The 21,215-nt window shown below is 41.0% G+C and overlaps 1 protein-coding gene across 2 annotated transcripts in view; it reads right to left on the bottom strand.

The window, feature by feature from the left end:
• The window catches only part of GADL1 (glutamate decarboxylase like 1), a 164,427-nt gene that overhangs the window by 37,363 nt on the left and 105,849 nt on the right, over positions 1 to 21,215 (bottom strand). For both annotated transcript variants that reach the window (XM_032408848.1, XM_032408847.1), the window contains one exon: positions 21,024 to 21,113. In XM_032408848.1, the coding sequence (XP_032264739.1) occupies positions 21,024 to 21,113 (90 nt within the window). The remainder of the gene's footprint in view (positions 1 to 21,023; positions 21,114 to 21,215) is intronic.

A 21,215-nucleotide genomic window follows, 5' to 3' on the forward strand; every position in this document is an offset into this window, starting at 1 on the left:
TGGTTCAATTAAAAGAAAAAAAAAAAGAAGCTGACTGGTTGATTGTTTAAACAGAGGGAAAAATACAATGTGCCAATTCCAGTTTTTTTTTTCTTGTGATTTAAATATATTTAAGATTAAAAAAAAAAATAGCTTCCCTTTCTACCAGTACTTCAAGAAAAGTTTCCTTTGGAAAGCTATATTCAAAGTTTTCGTGTGATTTTTCTGAATTGCCATTACATAGAAAAACACATGAAGCAAATGGGGGTCCTTTCCAACCTCTGACTTACATTAAAAATCTCTCTATATATCTGTCTGTATATACATGTGTGTGTACATACATTCAAATTGTGTATGTGTGTATGTGTGCACAGATGTCTATGTGTGTTTATGTGTATATACATATATGATCTTTAATCAGCTTTTGACCAGAAATTTTTAAATTATGTGATAAAAGTTAACATACCTATGAAATGAAGAAAAGTGCAGGTATCAGAAATGACGTAGAATGTGGCTATCTATATTTGGAAAATATAGCTTCATAAATAAGTTCAGTAATGTGAAAGAAAGTATCTTTCGCGGGGGGGGGAAGATGGCGGAGGAGTAGGGGACCCTATTTCAACTGGTCCCCGGAATTGAGCTGGATATCTACCAGACCACTCTGAGCACCCACGAAACCAGCCTGAGATGTAAGACCTCAGGTCTTTTCAGTCTATGCCTGGATCTCTACAAACAGAATATTGCAGGCGGTTGGTTTTGAGGTACGAAGCGGGCAGCCATGATCCTGCGGGCAGATATCGGAGGATAAACGGCAGCAGGAGGGTGCCTGGACCTGGGGATCCTACACCGCTGGTGAGTGACAGCCTCGCGCGCTGGGGACAGGCACAGACTCGCAGACCGGTAGCGGCAGGAAAGGACTTTAGGGCAGCCCCGGGGCAGAAACCCAGAGTGGCGGGGTCACGCCCGGGAACTGCAGCCCCCGGGATGGAAACCCAGAGCAGCAGGGTCGCGTGCGTGAACTGGGAGCGGCTGGCGGTTTTAGAAGCACAAAGGGCAGAGACGTGCCCCGACCTGGAGGCAAGACTGGGAACGCTGCGGAGGGGCGCACAACCCAGGAGGCTGCAGTTTATAGCAGCACGGACAGAAACGGAGACAGTGTGGCCTGGAGAGCTCACTGAAGAACACACTGAGGTCTCTGCTCTGAGGCAGAGGGTTGGAAATGGTCTCTTCTGCTCTGACTCACGGAAGAGATGCGGAAAGCCGCCAGGGAAAGCCGCCAGAGAACAAAAGCCCCAAAAACTGACTCCCGCTGAGCCCATCCCCTGCCACAGGGGGGCAGGGCAACTCCGCCCAAACAGGGTTGCCTGAGTAACAGCACGGCAGGCCCCTCCCGCAGAAGACAGGCTGGGAAAACAAGAGGCCAGCAACCCTAAGGTCCCAAGAAAACAGGTGCATCTTGCTTGGGGTTCTGGTCAATAATTTGGACTCTATACATTCCCTCAAACACCCATCAACAGAATGACTAGGAGGAGGAGCCCCCAAAACAGAAAAGAATCAGATTATGACTTATGCTGCAGATTTACAAATGGATGCAGATATAACCAAGATGTCGGAGATGGAATTCAGGCTAGCAATTGTGAAGACAATGGCTAGAATGGAGAAATCAATTAATGGCAACATAGAGTCTCTAAGGGCAGAAATGAAAGCTGAATTGGCAGAACTTAAAAATGCTATCAATGAGATCCCATCCAATCTAGATAATCTAACAGCTAGGGTAACTGAGGCAGAAGAATGAATAAGCGACCTGGAAGACAATATAATAGATAAAAAGGGAAAAGAGGAGGCCAGGGAAAAACAACTCAGAATCCATGAAAATAGAATCAGAGAAATAAGTGACACCATGAGGCGTTCCAATGTCAGAATAATTGGAATCCCGGAGGGAATGGAGAGAGAGGGCTAGAAGATGTATTTGAGCAAATCGTAGCTGAGAACTTCCCTAATCTGGGGAATGAAACAAACATTCGAGTCCTAGAGGCAGAGAGGACCCCTCCCAAGATCAAGGAAAACAGGCCAACATCCCGGCATGTAATAGTAAAACTTGCAAATCTTAGAACCAAGGAAACCATCTTAAGGGCAGTTAGGGGGAAGAGATTCCTTACCTACAGAGGGAGGAACATCGGAATAACGTCAAACCTATCCACAGAGACCTGGCAAGCCAGAAAGGCCTGGCAAGACATATTCAGGGTACTAAATGAGAAGAACATGCAGCCAAGAATACTTTATCTGGCAAGGCTTTCATTTAGTATGGATGGAGAGATGCAGAGCTTCCACAACCAGCAGAAACTGAAAGAATATGTGACCACTAAGCTGACCCTGCAAGAAATATTAAGGGGGGTTCTATAAAAGGAGAAAGACCCCAAGAGTGATATACAACAGAAATTTACAGGGACAATCTATAAAAACAATGTCTTCACAGGCAACATGATGACAATTAATTCATATCTTTCAATAATCACTCTCAATGTGAATGGTTTAAATGCTCCCATAAAACGGCACAGGGTTGCAGATTGGATAAAAAGACAGGACCCATCCATATGCTGCCTACAAGAGACTCATTTTGAACCTAAAGATACATCCAGACTGAAAGTGAAGGGATAGAGATCCATCTTCCATGCCAGCGGACCTCAAAAGAAAGCTGGGGTAGCAATTCTTATATCAGACAAATTAGATTTTAAACTAAAGTCTGTAATAAGAAACACAGAAGGACACTATATCATTCTTAAAGGGTCTATCCAACAAGAAGATCTAACAATTGTAAATATCTATGCCCCCAACATGGGAGCAGCCATCTACATAAGCCAACTGTTAACCAAAATAAAGAGTCATATTGATAACAATACGTTAATTGTAGGAGACCTCAATACTCCACTCTCAGCAATGGACAGATCATCTAAGCAGAAAATCAACAAGGAAACAAGAGCTTTGAATGATACATTGGACCAGATGGACCGCATAGATATTTACAGAACATTCCACCCTAAAACAACAGAATACTCATTCTTCTCGAGCGCACATGGAAATTTCTCCAGAATAGACCATATACTGGGTCACAAATCAGGTCTCAACTGATACCAAAACATTGAGATTATTCCCTGCATATTCTCAGACCACAGTGCTCGAAAACTGGAACTCAATCACAAGAAAAAATTTGGCAGAAATTCAAACACTTGGAAGCTAAAGACCACTCTGCTCAAGAATGTTTGGGTCAACCAGGAAATCAAAGAAGAACTTAAACAATTCATGGAAATCATGAGAATGAAAACACACCGGTCCAAAACCTATGGGATACTGCAAAGGCGGTCCTAAGGGGGAAATACATAGCCATCCAAGCCTCACTCAAAAAAATAGAAAAATCCCGAATTCACCAACTAACTCTACACCTTAAAGAACTAGAGAAAAAGCAACAAACGACGCCTAAGCCACGCACTAGAAGAGAAATAATTAAAATTAGAGCAGAAATCAATGAATTAGAAACCAGAAACACAGTAGATCAGATCAATGAAACTAGAAGTTGGTTCTTTGAAAGAATTAATAAGATCGATAAACCACTGGCCAGACTTATCCAGAAGAAAAGAGAAAGGACCCAAATTAATAAAATTATGAATGAAAGGGGAGAGATCATGACTAACACCAAGGAAATAGAAACAATTATTAGAAATTATTATCAACAACTATATGCCAATAAACTGAGCAATCTGGATGAAATGGAGGCCTTCCTGGAAACCTATAAGCTGCCAAGACTGAAACAAGAAGAAATTGACAACCTGAATAGGCCAATAACCAGTAACGAGATTGAAGCAGTGATCAAAAACCTCCCAAAAAACAAGAGTCCAGGGCCTGATGGATTCCCTGGGGAATTCTACCAAACATTCAAAGAAGAAATAATACCTATTCTACTGAAGCTGTTTCAAAAAATAGAAACAGAAGGAAAACTTCCAAACTCATTCTATGAGGCCAGCATTACCTTAATCCCCAAACCAGGCAAAGACCCCATCAAAAAGAAGAATTTCAGACTGATATCCCTGATGAATATGGATTCCAAAATCCTCAACAAAATCCTAGCTAATAGGATCCAACAATACATTAAAAGGATCATCCACCACGACCAAGTGGGATTTATCCCCGGGATGCAAGGGTGGTTCAACATTCGCAAATCAATCAATGTGATAGAACACATTAATAAGAGGAGGGAGAAGAACCATATGGTCTTCTCAATTGATGCAGAAAAAGCATTTAACAAAATACAACATCCTTTCCTGATTAAAACTCTACAGAGTATAGGCATAGAGGGAACATTCCTTAAGTTCATAAAATCCATTTATGAAAAACCCACAGCAAATATCATCCTCAATGGGGAAAAGCTGAGAGCCTTTCCCTTAAGATCAGTAACACGTCAAGGATGCCCACTCTCGCCACTATTGTTCAACATAATACTAGAAGTCCTAGCAACAGCAATCAGACAACAAAAAGAAATAAAAGGTACTCAAATTGGCAAAGAAGTCAAACTCTCTTTTCTCAGACGACATGATACTTTATGTGGAAAACCCAAAAGACTCCACCCCCAAATTACTAGAACTCATCCAGCAATTCAATAATGTGGCAGGATACAAAATCAATGCACAGAAATCAGTTGCTTTCTTATACACTAACAACGCAATTGTAGAAAGAGAAATTAGAGAAACGATTCCATTTACAATAGCACCAAAAACCATAAGATACCTCGGAATAAACCTAACCAAAGAGGTAAAGGATCTATACTCTAGGAACTTCAAAACACTCATGAAAGAAATTGAAGAAGACATAAAAAGATGGAAAAATATTCCATGCTCATGGATTGGAAGAATAAACATTGTTAAAATGTCTATGCTACCCAGAGCAGTCTATACCTTCAATGCCATCCTGATCAAAATTCCAATGACATTTTTCAAAGTGCTGGAACAAACAATCCTAAAATTTGTATGGAATCAGAAAAGACCCCGAATCGCCAAGGAAATGTTGAAAAAGAAAAACAAAGCTGGGGGCATCACGTTGCCCAATTTCAAGCTATATTACAAAGCTGTGATCACCAAGACAGCATGGTACTGGCACAAAAACAGACATACAGACCAATGGAACAGAATAGAGAGCCCAGATATGGATCCTCAACTCTATGGTCAAATAATCTTTGACAAAGCAGGAAAAAACATGCAATGGAAAAAAGACAGTCTCTTCAATAAATGGTGCTGGGAAAACTGGACAGCCACATGCAGAAGAATGAAACTCGACCATTCTCTAACACCATTCACAAAGATAAACTCAAAGTGGATGAAAGACCTCAATGTGAGACAGGAATCCATCAAAATCCTAGAGGAGAACATAGGCAGTAACCTCTTTGACATCGGCCACAGCAACTTCTTTCAAGATACATCTCCAAAAGCTAGTGAAACAAAAGCAGAAATGAACTTTTGGGACTTCATCAAGATAAAAAGCTTCTGCACAGCAAAGGAAACAGTCAACAAAACAAAGAGGCAACCCACAGAATGGGAGAAGATATTTGCAAATGACACTACAGATAAAGGGCTGGTATCCAAGATCTATAAAGAACTTCTCAAACTCAACACCCAAAAAACAAATAATCAAGTCAAAAAGTGGGCAGAAGATATGAAAAGACACTTCTCTGAAGAAGATATACAAATGGCTAACAGACACATGAAAAAGTGTTCATCATCATTAGCCATCAGGGAAATCCAAATCAAAACCACATTGAGATACCACCTTACACCAGTTAGAATGGCAAAAATGGACAGGGAAAGAAACAACAAATGTTGGAGAGGTTGTGGAGAAAGGGGAACCCTCTTACACTGTTGGTGGGAATGCAAGTTGGTACAGCCACTTTGGAAAACAGTGTGGAGGTGCCTCAAAAATTTAAAAATAGAGCTACCCTATGACCCAGCAATTGCACTCCTATTTACCCCAAAGACACAGATGTAGTGAAAAGAAGGGCCATATGCACCCCAATGTTCATAGCAGCAATGTCCGCAATAGCCAAACTGTGGAAAGAGCCAAGATGCCCTTCAACAGATGAATGGATAAAGAAGATGTGGTCCATATATACAATGGAATATTACTCAGCCATCAGAAAAGATGAATACCCAACTTTTACATCAACATGGATGGGACTGGAGGAGATTATGCTAAGTGAAATAAGTCAAGCAGAGAAAGTCAATTATCATATGGTTTCACTTATTTGTGGAACATAAGGAATAACATGGAGGACATTAGGAGAAGGAAGGGAAAAATGGGCAGGGGGGAATTGGAGGGAGAGATGAGCCATGAGAGACTATGGACTCTGAGAAACAAACAGGGTTTTAGAGGGGAGGGGGGAGTGGGGATTGGTTAGCCCGGTGATGGGTATTAAGGAGGGCACGTACTGCATGGAGCACTGGGTGTTATATGAAAACAATGGATCGTGGATCACCACATCAAAAACCAATGATGTATTGTATGGTGACTAACATAACATAATAAAATTTAAAAAAAAAAAGTATCTTTCCATTGATTTGGGGGGGGCTATAAAAAGAACCAAAATTTTATAGGGTATTCCTATTAAATTAACTTTAAACCCATGAATGAGGGTAGTAGGCAAAAAAATATTTTATTCAACATTACTTTTATGATAATAGCATAGACAATTTTATTATATGAAGTATTTTACAAAGATGAAAATTTCTATTTGATATATGCATTTACATTTTATATTTATATTTAATATATTCATATTTGTCTTTAATAAAATAATTTGTAAAGCCATCTTATATTTAAAATTCATACCAAAAAATAAATAAAAAATAAGCAGCTTAAAGAAATTCTCAAAATTTAGTTCCCTTAAATAATAACTGAGGACATAAAGGGGGTAACCTCTTAATAGAGTTATAGATGAGATTTGAGATCCAAGGCATTTTCTTTGTTCAAACTAGAAGAAGATACACAGTAGAAACTAGTTGCCAAGACATGGTCTGATAGATTCTGGTGTTTAGAGTACAACAGAAATCATAACTCAGTTTTGTAACATTTCTGTTAGATTACACTTACAATGTATAAGTGTAAGAAAAATAACACCAAAGGACCACAGCATTGTAAACTAAAGACCAGGCAGAGATTCCATTTTAGTCATTTTTTAAATCTTTCCTATTCTCTTTCATAAAAACCTGTCTCTAATTATCATTTTTCTAAGCCCCTTGATCAACATGTTAATTCAGGAAACAAAAAGGAAGCACCCTGAGCACACAGATGAGTGTTGGGCACATAGTAGGTGCTCCATATACATTTTTGATAGAAGGAGCAGATTCAAATGAGAATTCTACTCCCTGATTTTCATTTCACACTCCAGCTTTGTTAACTTACATGGACGACATGATTAGGACCCAATTCTCCAACTACTATATTCTGGTCCACCTTCGTATGCCACCTGGCCATCAGCTCCCCCGGGGTGGCAGATGGAAAGACAGTCTCCATTCTGAGTTAGGCAGGTGATAGGACAGTCCACTGAAGTCAGCTCTGCTGTTGTACCTCCAGCATTTAAATTATCCCTTCCCGCCCCACCCCGCCTGAAACAGTGGGGTGCTATCATTTCTATGACATCCTACAGAGGGAGACACTTTCATAAGAAGCAGAGCATGAGTCAAAGATAAACAGTAGGAAAAGTCGAAATGAAAACCAAGAGAGGTTTCGCCATCTGAAGTCAGACCTGTAAATGCTGACTTTAATTTTTTTTTCTACATTCTGAATTAATGATGATTTGACCAACAGAACACAACCAGACAGGAACTTAGAACACCAGCTCTGCTAAACTTACACAGACACAGAGGAGCTGGCCTCCTCCAGAACAAAATTAGAAGAGCAATTAAAATGTTCATCTTCCCTAAAACGTCTTCTTTAACAAGCTGCCCTCATCCTGAGAAAACCCCACACAGATCACCACTCACGAGATGTGATGGCTCTCCATCCCTCCTGCACATCAGAAGTCAGATAAGGAAGACGATTCCAGAAGTCAGATAAGAAAGACGATTCCAGGGCACCTGGGTGGCTCGGTCAGTTAAACGTCTGCCTTCTGCTCGGGTCATGATCCCAGGGTCTTGGGATCGAGTCCCGCATCAAGCTCCTTGCTCAGTGGGGAGCCTGCTTCTTCCTCTCCCTCTGCCTGCCCTTCCCCCTGCTTGTGTGCGCTCTCTCTCATGTGTGCATGCAAAAATTTAAAAAATCTTAAAAAAAAAGAAAAAGATGATCCCAGGACATCACTCTGGACAACCCCAATCACACTCTCAGGAAACGCAGTATTTAAAAAACCTTCTATGGGCGCCCTGATGGGCAAAGAAAGTAAGAACAACTATGTCTCTAGAAACCCACTGTAAGTGTGGAAGTAAGTCACCTAAATGGGTGACACATTAGTTCACGCCTTTATTCACTGATCCAGTCATTCAGCAAACATTTATTTGCATCTACCATGTGATAGTAGCAATGTGAGAAGATGCAAAGAAGTAAGAATATTAACAATCCCCCCCACACACACAACCCAGCTTAATGAACATTCGGTAGAGTGCCAAGGCTATCTTGATGGGTGTGCAACCTGTGCAGCTGCATGGGGCCCTGAGCTTAGAAGAGCCTCACGCTTGGCTTTATATTCTGCCATCCCCACCTTGAAATTCTTGATAATTTTTGAACAAGGGTATTATCATTTTTATTTTGTACTGGGCTGTTGACCAGCCAGGCCTGGGATATCGAAGCTCAAATATGGCTGAACCCAGTGGGACACACTGTCCCACTTTCTGCTTCTCCCTGTCCACCAACAGCATCATTAACACAAGTGAGGGAATCTTAGTTGATAATGGGGGCTTTCAATGCATCATCCCTGTGCTAAAATTCACCAGCTATTTCTTTCCTTCTTATCACCTGCTCCTCTCTTCCCAAGTTTGCCACCATCTTTTACACCCTCCAAAAGGTTGCTATCTTATAGTAAAGGCCAAGACAGGGTAGCAAAGGTGTCATAGGAGTATTTGGGAAGGGTTCTCATACTCAAGTTCAGGAAATGCTTCCTGGGCAAGCTGAGGGGCTGACAGCCTAATTTTAAGATGGGTTCGTACACAAAAATTCCCTATATCCTAGGTCGAAAGCTAGAAGTGGTCTAGAGAAGACAAGATAATAGCCATATTCCTTCAAAGGAGGAAACAAGTACATACCTCTCGAGCTTCTGGAAGGAGACTGAGCAAGAGGTAAGCCACAGAGGGGGAAGGACATAGGAGCAAGACACCAGAGACAGAGGGAACAGTGTGAGAAAATGCAAGATCAGAATACTAAGGTTCATGGGCGCCTGGGTGGCTCAGTTGGTTAAGCGACTGCCTTCGGCTCAGGTCATGATCCTGGAGTCCCTGGATCGAGTCCCGCATCTCCCTCTGACCCTCCCCCCTCTCATGTGCTCTCTCTCTCTCTCATTCTGTCTCAAATAAATAAATAAAATCTTTAAAAAAAAAAAAAAAAAAGAATACTAAGGTTCATGTCCATTATCAAACACGGAGTCCCGGGGCTGGCTTCAAGGGGTCACACAGGGCCCCACACTTGAGAAGGGCCTCATACTTGGTTTAATGTTCTACTGTCACTGTCTTGAAATTTTTGATAATTTCTGAACAAAGGGGCCCCGTATTTCCATTTTGCACCAGGTTCTGCAAATGATGTAGCCAGTCCTACTCAGCACTATGCAGAATGGCTTGCCCACATGCTCTCATTTAATCCATGCAATCCATAATATATCATTTCAGTGTGATTTTTCGAAAGCAGGGTGCATGAGGAGGATGAGCAGGAGACAGAACAAGAAAGTTGAAATAAACTGGACCACCGCAGTCCCTGAATGATTATGGACTCTTTCCCTTCGGGACAAAGAAAACATGAAGAAGTGACATGATGATCAGGGTTGTATTTTAGAACGTTTATTATTGTAACAGCATATATGGGAATTTGGAGAGGGGCAAACAGAAAGCCATCAAGAAGACATTTGAGGTTCATACTTCAAACGTGGGGTAACAGGATTAATAACGAAAATCAATGTTTAACAAGCACTTACTCTGTGCCAGACACTGCACCTGGATTATACCATCCAATCCCTATCAAAATCCTTGAAGGGAGATATTTTTATTATCCCCATGCCTTTGATGAGAAAGAAGAGGCAAGGGGACAAGGGACTTTCAGTAACTTGTCCATGGTCACACAGCCAATGAGCAGCAAAGGTTATTATTAATTTAGCTCCAGATCTAGTGATGTAAGCGCCAATAAAAATCCTAACAAAGATGTCTTTTTAACTTTAAAAAAAAAGTTCTGACATACATTTGAAAAAAATTTAAAATATAGTATTAAAGAATGCCGTTTTAAACAAGATTCAAAAGGGGGGCGTTTCAGCAACTTTGGGAGCCCATTATGAAGCAATGCCTCTTAAAACCTTTGTTCCTGGCTCAAAAACAGAAACACAGGTCAATACAACAGATTGGGAAATCCAGAAGTAGAAGAAAGTGTTTTTAAAAATGTAACACATGACAACATGAGCTTTCTATAATAAAAAGTGGTAAGAAGAATTACTTAATAAATCAAACTGGAAGAACTATATAATTTGGGGAACTGTCCAGGTTAGAGTCATAGTTTACACTGTATACAAAAATAACCTCCACCTGGATTAAGGAGTTAAATACAAAAAAGAAATTGAATGACAGAAAAACCGGCAGGAGATGGAATAGAATATTTATCAGATTTGTGAAAGACAGTAACTTTAGCTTTGAAGCAGTGGAATAAATCAAGAAGGAAAAGACTGACAGATTTGAATACATAAAAAATTTAAAACTTCTGTACAATGAAAAAAACAGCAAGACTAAAATAAAAAGGACATTATACCGAAGACAATATTTGCATTTTATCTGACAAAAAGGGCCTTAAAACTCAAACTATATATACCCTCATTCAAATTCATAAGGAAAACATCAGACCTCAAAATATAAATATGGAAAATATGGGGAAAAAAACAATGAATACACAGAGAAGCAGAATCAGTAAAGAAAAAAAAATACATTGTTCAGCCCACCAACAATTAATACAATAAAAGGTAAAGCAAACTTAAGATATGATGTTTCACCTTCTCTGAATAGCATTTCCCTCCACCCTGGCAACACCCAGTGTTGCCCCAGTTAGCTGGAAGCTTATGAACTCATTCCTCACTGGTGGCACTGTAAATGGTTACAACCTTCTTAAAAATCAGTATCACAACACACCGCCAGAGTCAGGCTGAAAACCAGTGATTTTCATCATCAGCAATGACATACTGAGCACTCTGTCTTCTGATATAATAAAAGCAAGAGCCAGTGTGAGCATGGACACATTCATCCATTACCATTCACAATGGCAAAACACTGTAAGCATCCTGAATGCCCCAAACGATGGGAATGGTTTTATAAACTGTGACACAGGGTGTTACCCAGGGTCAGATCCTTTAAGCTTTTCTTCTCAGAAGTTTTTAGTCCAGAGGGATGGAGAAAGAGACAGGAAGTCACGTGAGGAGAAACGATGCTAAACGAAAATCATAAAATGATTTCCTTCAAGGTTGTCAGAGCCTAGACGTGTTTATTGATTGAGGGCAGCAATATCTGACAGAAAAAGAAAGAATGCAAATCTAAGAAAGAGGGAGAGTGAGGAGGGAGGGGTGGGGGTAGAAGAGAAGGGAAGCAGAGGGGTAGAGAGATTGACCATTGGATGAAGTCCCGGATGGGAGACCCAAAGGTAAACATGGAAGAGTTTGCTGTGGAAATAGGAACTCCTTCCTCTGGAGTAAAGAGGAAGAAAAACGAGCAGAAACGCATTTGAAGTGAAGACAAGGATCGATTTGATCCCTTGAGAATTTCTTACTCAGGTGAGCCTTTCCGGGTCTGGCAGAATCCAGTAGCCCGGACACCAGAGAGGCTGAAATTCTAGCCCATGTTGCAACAGCATTTCTTAGGTCAGCGTTCACTATGGCACTTCCCAGCTCAGAATGGAAAAATGAGCAAAAGTGCCACCAGGGGGCAGGTTTGGTTCTGGCAAACGGACTTAAAGATGTTTTGCAAAAAAAAAAAAAAAAAAAATTTTTTTCTTTCAGCTCAGGGTCCACTCTTTGTTTTGCAACAATAAATACTGCATCGAGTCCAGGGCAATTTCCTTAATGGTTGTGTTGTGGGTATGAATTTTGCTCCATAAACTCAGGTGTGCATGAAATGTCACAGTACTTTATATCCTTTGAATAAAATTAAATCCAACCTCAAGCCAGGGTCCTACCAGGCCAGATTGAAAGTCAATCTCTGCCATTATTACAGCTCCCACAGTCCCCCCGGGGTCCCGCAGAGGTTCAGTGCTAGCGTTTAGGTGACTGGTCCAGTATGTGAAATGCTTACAATCTGAACCAACTTGATCCCTTGATCCGTGGAGGCTGTGCCATGTCCTTACATGTTAGAAATGAGCAGACATTCCCACATCTGGAACACACACACACACACACACCTACCTCCTTAGGATGTTCACGGAAGGGAGCGGGGAGTCATCCCTATCTGGGGAGCTCTTACCCTACCACCCCTCCTTCAGCCGCTTGCTCTCCTGGGCCTGCCTCTCTGCTTCCTCTCTAGGTCTCTTCACTAGCCACTGGAGGCTTTCAGAGAACCTAGGAAGACAGGTGTCCTCAGGGCTCCACAAATCTCAAGACAGGCGTGGAGCTCAGAGGCCCCATCTAGTTCTCAGGATGCGGAACAGAGAAGACGCAAGAACAGAATTTACCCATCTATCCTAAGTGTGCTGCCACATTTGCCTCAGGATTACCATCCTGAAAACCCTCTTGTTTACAAGTCTGACAGCATGTGACCGTGAGATTTCTTCTTCTGGTAGAGGACACAGAACTTGGGCATCCCTCTTAGTTCATGGCGGGCCGAGGACTGACCATCACAGTAGTGGCCGTGAAAGAACAAAGAGCAAGAAGGGACATGGCCTTACTCCAAGGAGCTTCCAGTGACATGCACAGAAACAGGTAGTTAAGGCCTGATGAATGCAGGTAAGAGTTGCAGACTAAAAGCCAGAAGGCCAGATCCCACAGACAGATGTACATTGCAAATTTTTTTAAACATCTGCCAACATGCAAAACATCCAAAGCAAAGGACAGTTCATGTAAGGATCTGTGTATCTATCATCTCTCGAACAGTAAGACGTGGGACAGAGCTCTGCGTTCCTGCCGGGCAGTCATCCTTAGAGCTGAGTAAAGTCTCCTCCCTTTAGCTGAGGCCGTGGCTCTCTGCTCTGTCACACCATTCCCGGTCGTATTATGGCCAGTCTACCTCCCTAACTTAGGCTACTTGTCTAGCTTCTATGGGTGCTTGAGTTTGTCACCTCTGACCCAGTACATGAAATAAAATTATACTCAGGACCCAATAATGTGTTCTGGACTGATTAAGACTAAGCTTCTGCCTTTCCTCAATGTGCACCCTGACGTATTCAGAAATACAGAATTATTTCAGAGGGCCTTAGGATTTGAGCAGAGACTAAAGAAACTGGCATATTTCAGCTACTGACTTGGTTCGTATGCAATTGCTATAGACAAGGCCAGTGCTCCTCCTGGTATACAAAGGAATATACCCGTGCTTCTGTGCTGAACAGGAAACCCGAGGTACAAAAAGATGTTTGTTGAAATGCAGCTTTTAACTTCTTTGTTTGGCTTCAGTTCCCATCATTGCTATCAAGAGTGCCCAGTGCATTGGCCAGACCCAAGAAGCAAGTGTACACGGGTATGAGCAGGTGCAAGAAGCCCCACACACACCCATTCCTCTTTCAGAACCCGTCTCGTCCTGACCTCAAGCCCATGAGTTCAGCCTCAGCCTGTAAAGACACCCAGCTTCATCTTGCTCAACTTTAATTTTCAACAGGCCAAACTCCGAGCTTCTTCCACGGTAAATGAGAAGGGTCCATGAGAAGAAGAGTAAATGAGAAGAAACAAGGCAGGGGGTGGGGCTCGTAAACTTAGGAGAGAAAACTAAAAAGAAAGAAAAAATAATTTTTTAATAAGGACATCTGTACTTGTCTGGCTTTCCTGGGGAGTTTAAGTCACTAGCTTTGAAAATTCCTCTGTATGCATCTGAAAATAATGCTTAAAGCCCCAAAGACCAAAAAAGCAATAAAAGTAAATAAATTAATAAAAACAACAATCTAAAAAATGCGTTCTGTGTGTTGAATGATGTTATTGAACACAAAGGAGAGCTCACTGGGAACTCGCCCATTGCACATGCATATCCAATAAGAATGTTGTTAGGATCTTTTGTTAGTTGAGACTGTATAAATACGATGGAGTCTAGCTATCTAGAAAGACTATGACTTAAACTAGGGAAGAACAATGAGCCTAAACCCATGAAACATTCAGAGTATCCCATGTCCTTTAGCAGAAGGGACACGCTAGCTTCCCCAGCTGATTTCTTTCTCTTTTTTTTTAAGTTTTATCTATTTATTTGAGAGAGAAAGAGAGAGCTCGCAGGAACAAAGGGAAGAGGGAGAGGGAGAAGCAGGCTTCCCGCTGAGCAGGGAGCCTGATGCAGGACTCGAACCCAGGATGCCGGGATCATGATCTGAGCCGAAGGCAAACTGCTTAACCCACTGAGCCACCCCGGTGCCCCCCCGCAGCTGATTTCTGAAGAAGGTCATGCTTACACGGGATGCACCCAAGTGGCTCCTTTGACCCTGAGCTACAGAATGACACAAGCAAGAACAAACTGACTACAACTAGTAGGATATCTGACAAATTGTAGATAAAACAGCTCTACCTAAAAGGATACTTAAAAGGACAGCATTTCATCTCAGTCTTAATGGTTTGGGGAAAGAATATACAGTATCTACAAGACCTAGGAAATTCACTAGTTAAGCGTTTTCAAAATCTACATCCCAGCCACTATCAGAACAAGAGTCTCTCAAGTCACATTCAGAAATACTTCATGTAAAGGGCATGTCTATATTAGATTCTCCTTAAATATATATTTTAAAGAAAGCACAGCTTTAAAATGAGTTCCATCCACAAGGAAACAAGATTTTTGACAAATATATTATAAATGCTGTATCACATTGTTAAAAGAGAGACTCATTCTTGAAAATTAAAAACAAAACAAAACACTGTTGCATCATTAAAGAAAGGGCTGTTTTTAGTTCGTAATCCAAAAATGAGTGATTGGTTATACCAATGTCACAGATGGTGATGGAAAGAAAATTAGAATCAGAATTCTCAAAAATATACAGACGCTCTCAAAATGTGTATGAACTCTCATGCACATACATGAACACATGTGCAGGAAATAAATGGAGCAGAGCAGGGGGAGCACTGAAGCCCCGCCCGCACCCCCAGGAAGTAGCCTTTTGGGTATCTTTCCCAAGAGCCTTCCAAGGAAGCCCATCACCCCACCGAGATTATGCAGTCTCATCTTCAAATGCTGTTAATCAGAAACCTGCCAGGGAGAATGGTAAATTCCCTCTAAAGATATCTGGAATAGCATATCAAGCTATATCACCAAATAAGCAATAAAACAACGCACCCATCAAGTAGGTTCTAAAAGATTTATTTCTCTCCTATTGTTGAGGAGAAAGGAGTCTGTAATAAATGACTAACATTAGTCACAAATCTGCAGGTCAGCAAACAACCACAACCAAAAAAGGCTGAAAATGACCACACATGAGTACAAAAAGACAACTTGTTAATTACTTTTAAGAATGTAAATTCGGTTGCCGTGATGCAGATTTATTTATGAAATGTTGACTGAAGAGGAAATCTGCATCAGAACACTGAGTAATGATGAGACAAAGCAAACCAATGTAATTTTCAAGTACATTCTCTGGGTCTTACACTTCCTGGTTTATCTCTGCAGAATCTCCCTCATTCCCTCACCCTCCATTTCTAATCACTGGTGTGAGGCTTCTGAAGAAACACATGGACAGAAACTTATTTGGGGCAGTCTCTTTAGAGAGGAAAACATAACTCTACCACGATGCTGGAAACTCCCGGGGAGCCCTGGAAATCCTGTTGAAGATCTCAACATAGACCACCAGCGGTATTGCTTCTGAATCTAAAATCAGTGCAGATAGTGTGGGTGTTTTCATAAGCAGAGAGAAAGAGAGTGAAGGGAAGACAAATTATATGCTACATCTGGGAACAAGTCATGAGAGAAAACAGTTTGTGAACTCATTGATTGAAATATGGTATAATCATGATCTCTAAACAAGACAGTCCCCTGGGGTGTAAGAAGAAGAGATTAGAACATCTCTAAATAATTCAAAATTTAAAATTCATGCTTAAAAGTGATTATGTGCATTTTTAAATGTACATATTATATTTAAAAGTAATACATGTAGGTAATTTCAAAACAATAAACACATATTGGGGTGAATGCTCAATTTATTTTATTATTTTATTTTTTTTAACTGTTAGCAGATTGTGGGCAATATCTGGATAGCCTTTGCGTAGGTAAGCACTCAAGGAACCAATGGTTTCATGAGGTCAATTACTCTATACTTCGGTTTATTATTATTATCATTGTTATTATTACTGTTTTCACGAAGGCAATATATGTTAATTGTAGAAAATGAAGACACTACAGAAGAATACTAAAGAAAGGAAACATCACCTATAACTCTATCTCTAAAATATTTTGGTGCCTGTTGTCTGCCCCTTATCTAACCATATAAGCAATAGTTTGTATGTATGTAAGTATCCGTGCACATATAAACACATGATTTTTCAGAATTGGTATTATACTATAGTGGCTGTTTGTATAACTCATTTTTTTCAATTAATAATAAATTATGAATATGCTATTTTGGAACAGAATTTTAATTGTCTATGCACTAGAAATTTGCATATAAATTATGTACTAAAATTTAACCAATTCCCTATAGTTGAATACTTAGATTCTTTTCAATGTCTTGCTATTCTAATACTTGACGATTGGACATGGAGGCCCTTGGATGCCAAGCAGAATGGACTCGATTTTATTCTGTGGACCAGTCACCCTCCAGGGAATGGTACTACACCCCTAGGGAATATTTTGGAACTCTGGGCAGATGTTTTAGTTTTCAGGATGTGCGAGGATTGCTACTGGCGTTTAGTGGGGACCAGAGATGTCACCTGCCCTGCAATGTGTAGAGCAGTCCTGAGCAATTAAGCCTTGTCCCCTGTCTTGCCCAACTTTCAAATGTCTTACTGGAAATGTAGGAGGTGAGAAGCCTGATTTACCATATCCAAGCCCAAATTCTAACCCCGTTTTACATACACATGCAAAATATTCTGTACCCATTTTTAACAAACACTAAGTTTTCTACTACTGTGTAAATCAAAGAGAAAAAAAAAAGTTTCCTTCAAAGCTTTACCAAGAGTTGTGCGCCATTTTTGAAAATGATATGGCTAATACCACTCTGCGCCTGTTATTTGCAACAGCAACATCACCTACTTACAAAAGTCTGCGTCTATAGGTGGCTTACGCTCCCTGTGATTCTAAGAGCATGTGTGAGAATCTTACCCCTTACTTCCTCCTGTCTTCCAGTGCTGTCATGCCCACGCATGTTGTAGAGAAATACGTATCTGTATGACAAAGATCAGTTCTCCTTCATGTTATACGCAAGGACTTGTATTGCCTTTTACAAAGTTAGGTGGAGGTAGGTCACATTTCTTATTGGTCTCATTTGAGAGTAAAGGAACATCAACAATATGTTTTATAAACAGTGGTCATTGGGTATAGGGGGTTGAAAACTGCTACTAGAAAGAGCAGGAAGCCATCAGAGGGCTTCCCCAGGAGAGCAACGTGAGGAAGCCGAGCTGGCGGTAGGGAAATTCAGAGAGCAAAGAAAACAAATGGGACAATAGAGATGACACGAGGCAAAGAGACCAGAAAAGAGGCAAATGCAATCTAGGCAGGGAAGGAACACAGACCTAGAATATCGCGATGCCTGCGAGCATCAGAAGGAAGAGCATTTTACGGAGGCCATTTTAAAAAGAGAAGTGACTGGAACTCAGTGATCAAATGTAGTGTCACGGAGTGACTACAGAGGGGCTGTGTTCGCAAAAGTAGTCTCACACACGTGCACACACACTCCCCAGCGCACACGCAGGCACACACTTACATTCTCTGAAACTCTGCGTTCATTACCAAGTAATCCCTCTCCCCTCCGGCTGCCAAAGGGAAGGCTTATCACGCCACTGATCCTGCCATCTGACAGCCCAACCTGACGCTAGCCTGAACTGGAGGGGCAAAGCTTTATTTGGTTTATTTATTTGTTTGTGATTCTCCATCCAAGATAAACCCCGAAAGAAATTTTAAGTGTGTTTCAAATACATTCTGTATTATAAATCATATACTTGCATTCCCATACTACAGTAGGCAGAAAACCACAAGGATCAGCTATATATATATATATATATATATATATATATATATGTCTCCACACACCTTCCTTCCTTGTCAAATCAATGCACACACACCCACACAAAGAGAAACAATAAAAAGGAAACTAAGAATCTGTGAACCGATGATTATGTGTCAGCAGCATACATGCTTACTAATCAGAAGCGACCCTAACAATTAAAATAGTATGACATTAGACGGGGCAGGAAAACCATGGTTCTAAATGGCAATGAAACATTCCAAAATGAAGGAACAGAGAGAGAATCATGGATATTAACCATAAGATAATCAGTGCTAGAAAATACTGGGGATAGAAGAGAATGTCCCGATTCATAATCAATTTCTAGTTGAGATTAAAATTGTATTATCTGCTTAATTATCTGATTTTAGGATGTGTATCTTTCCTCAATTTCAAACTTTTTTGAGAATGGATAATATAACTATTTTTTTAAATAAAGGAAGAGTGAGTCAAGAAGATGCCCAGATATAATGGGACTATTTAGTTTTCCTGATCCATGTCCACGCAACAGTACTGAGTCAGTAAAACATGAATAACACATTCTTGATTGCTTTTCTTAACAATGGAAAAGTGAGAAGAATGGCAACCAGATCTTTCTCAATCTGAGCAATTATTCCCCCATGTCACCAAAAAAAAAAAAAAAAAAGAAAGAAAGAAGGAAAGAAAATGTCAGTTGTATTCCATCAAAGTACACAATGTCCCTAGAAGCCTCACTATTAAATTTTCACATTGTCCTTTTTTTTTTTCTTTTATGGGTTACTTACCATCTGAAATGCATTCTTTAGCACTGTTCTATTTGCTTTGTGTGACAAAAATGCAAGACAAAGCCCAAGGATTCTGTTAAGGGCCTGAAATGGGTAACGAAGGGTTTTTCTAGGCAAAGGAATGGATACCAACATCCCTCTCTCCGCCCCTCTGCTGCGGGATCTCAGGTTTGACAAGGGGTAGAATAGATATATACTGGGTATATATTATGCCACAGTTTAGGAGGCTTAATGAGCCATGAAGAAACAGAAAATGACTTGAAGCTAAGAGGAGATGCTGCAGGTGAGATTATAACTGGTTATGGCTTAAAGGCCATGGTCTTCCCTCTTCCTCTTAATTAGCCACAAATTCCAAGCCCCTTGTCATGAAAGACAAAGACCCCGTGACTGCCCCTTTGCACCCATGTGATCTTTGAATCACACCTTCTTCTCTTAAGTCTAGGTCATCATGCTGTGATTCCTCCTGGAATCTACTTCTCTACAACTGTCCCCTAACTGGCTTGTCCTGATTGTTCAAGACTTAGCTCTAATGTGTCACACAGGGAGGTAGATAACCTTTCTCTCTGTAATCAGTGCAAACAAGGTTCATCTCCATCAGGGCCCTTACTAATTACCTTGTGATCCTCCCCTTACTCATGTGTCTCCCGACTTACGAGCTTCTTAAGGGCAGGGGCCAAGTCTTGTTGATGTCCGTATCTCTAGTGCACAGCACATTGAGTCCTCAGTGAAGGTTTGTTGTTTGCCTGACTGGGAAGTAGAGTACGGCTATTGCCTATAAAATCTATTAATGGTATCACCAATTTTCCCACAGAGGATAGGGAGAGGTCTGCAAGTCAGAGCTTGTACTAACCAGGGCCATGGAGGTAGCTGAGCTTGAGAGGGAAGATGCTAGGGGAAGAGCATGACCCAACTCTGATGGTTCTGACTCATTGTGAATTCCCACTCTCCATGTCACGGCCACACAATCCTCAGGGCAAACTCCCGCTGGTTTGCTTCAATATCCATGATGTCCACGCAGCAGGGGCATGGGAGCAAATGGTGTTGGCTCATGAGACTTCACAGTTCTTGGAAATCTGGTTTAGAGGCAGGGATTTAGCCGGCAGGACCATGCTAGGAGAGGTGCAGGGAAGACACAAGGAGTCCCTAGAGCCTGGGGCTTCTCCTCACTTGCGACTGTTAGCCCTCACCAGCCATGTGTGAAGAGACTTTCAAGCCCATTTGGTTCGATGATCAGTTGAAACCCACTGCTGGCATCTCTTTTCTTGTTTTTATCACATAAGCCCCCTGGGCAGAAGATGCTTTTGTTGGTGGAAAGCACAGAAGGGCTCACACTCACAAAGGGTACCAGATTTAGACTTTTAATGTTATCTCCAAGTGAGGTGATGCAAGCAGTCCCAGACACACACTGGTGAAGTTGAAAAAAAGAAGCCATTCATCATGGAACTTTAACCTTGTGTCCTCTCATCAGATCGTACTTTCTGAAGTACACTGGGAATGAGAACATCTACTGCATCCTATAGCTATCTTGCAAACAGCACCATTATTTGGAATTCATATGTGGATCAAGTAAGTTACGTTGTTTAAACATAAACAGTGCTGGCAATGGTTTGGCCTTTCCGTACACTAGGAGCCACTTCTCTCGATCTTTGAGAGGTCTTACAAGTACAGAATTATTCATAGGATCAATAGACAATGGGAACAGTATTATTTCATCAAAATGAAAAACGCAGTTTACTTATTACTTACCAAATTAAGTTTTGCCCAGAATTCAGGTCCTTCTTCCATCTCTCTAAGGCTCGGTGGAATGTACCAAAAGCAAATATTGGCATATTCAGGCTGAAGATTAAAAAAAATTTGAGAGGTGTTTTGTTAACCTATGATTAATCTTAGAATGTAATTAAGCTCTTAGCTGCTTTCTTTAGTTGTCACATGTGTATT

This window comes from Phoca vitulina, unplaced genomic scaffold (assembly GCF_004348235.1).
Source record: "Phoca vitulina isolate PV1807 unplaced genomic scaffold, GSC_HSeal_1.0 scaffold10, whole genome shotgun sequence".
Classification (NCBI taxonomy): Eukaryota; Metazoa; Chordata; class Mammalia; order Carnivora; family Phocidae; genus Phoca; species Phoca vitulina.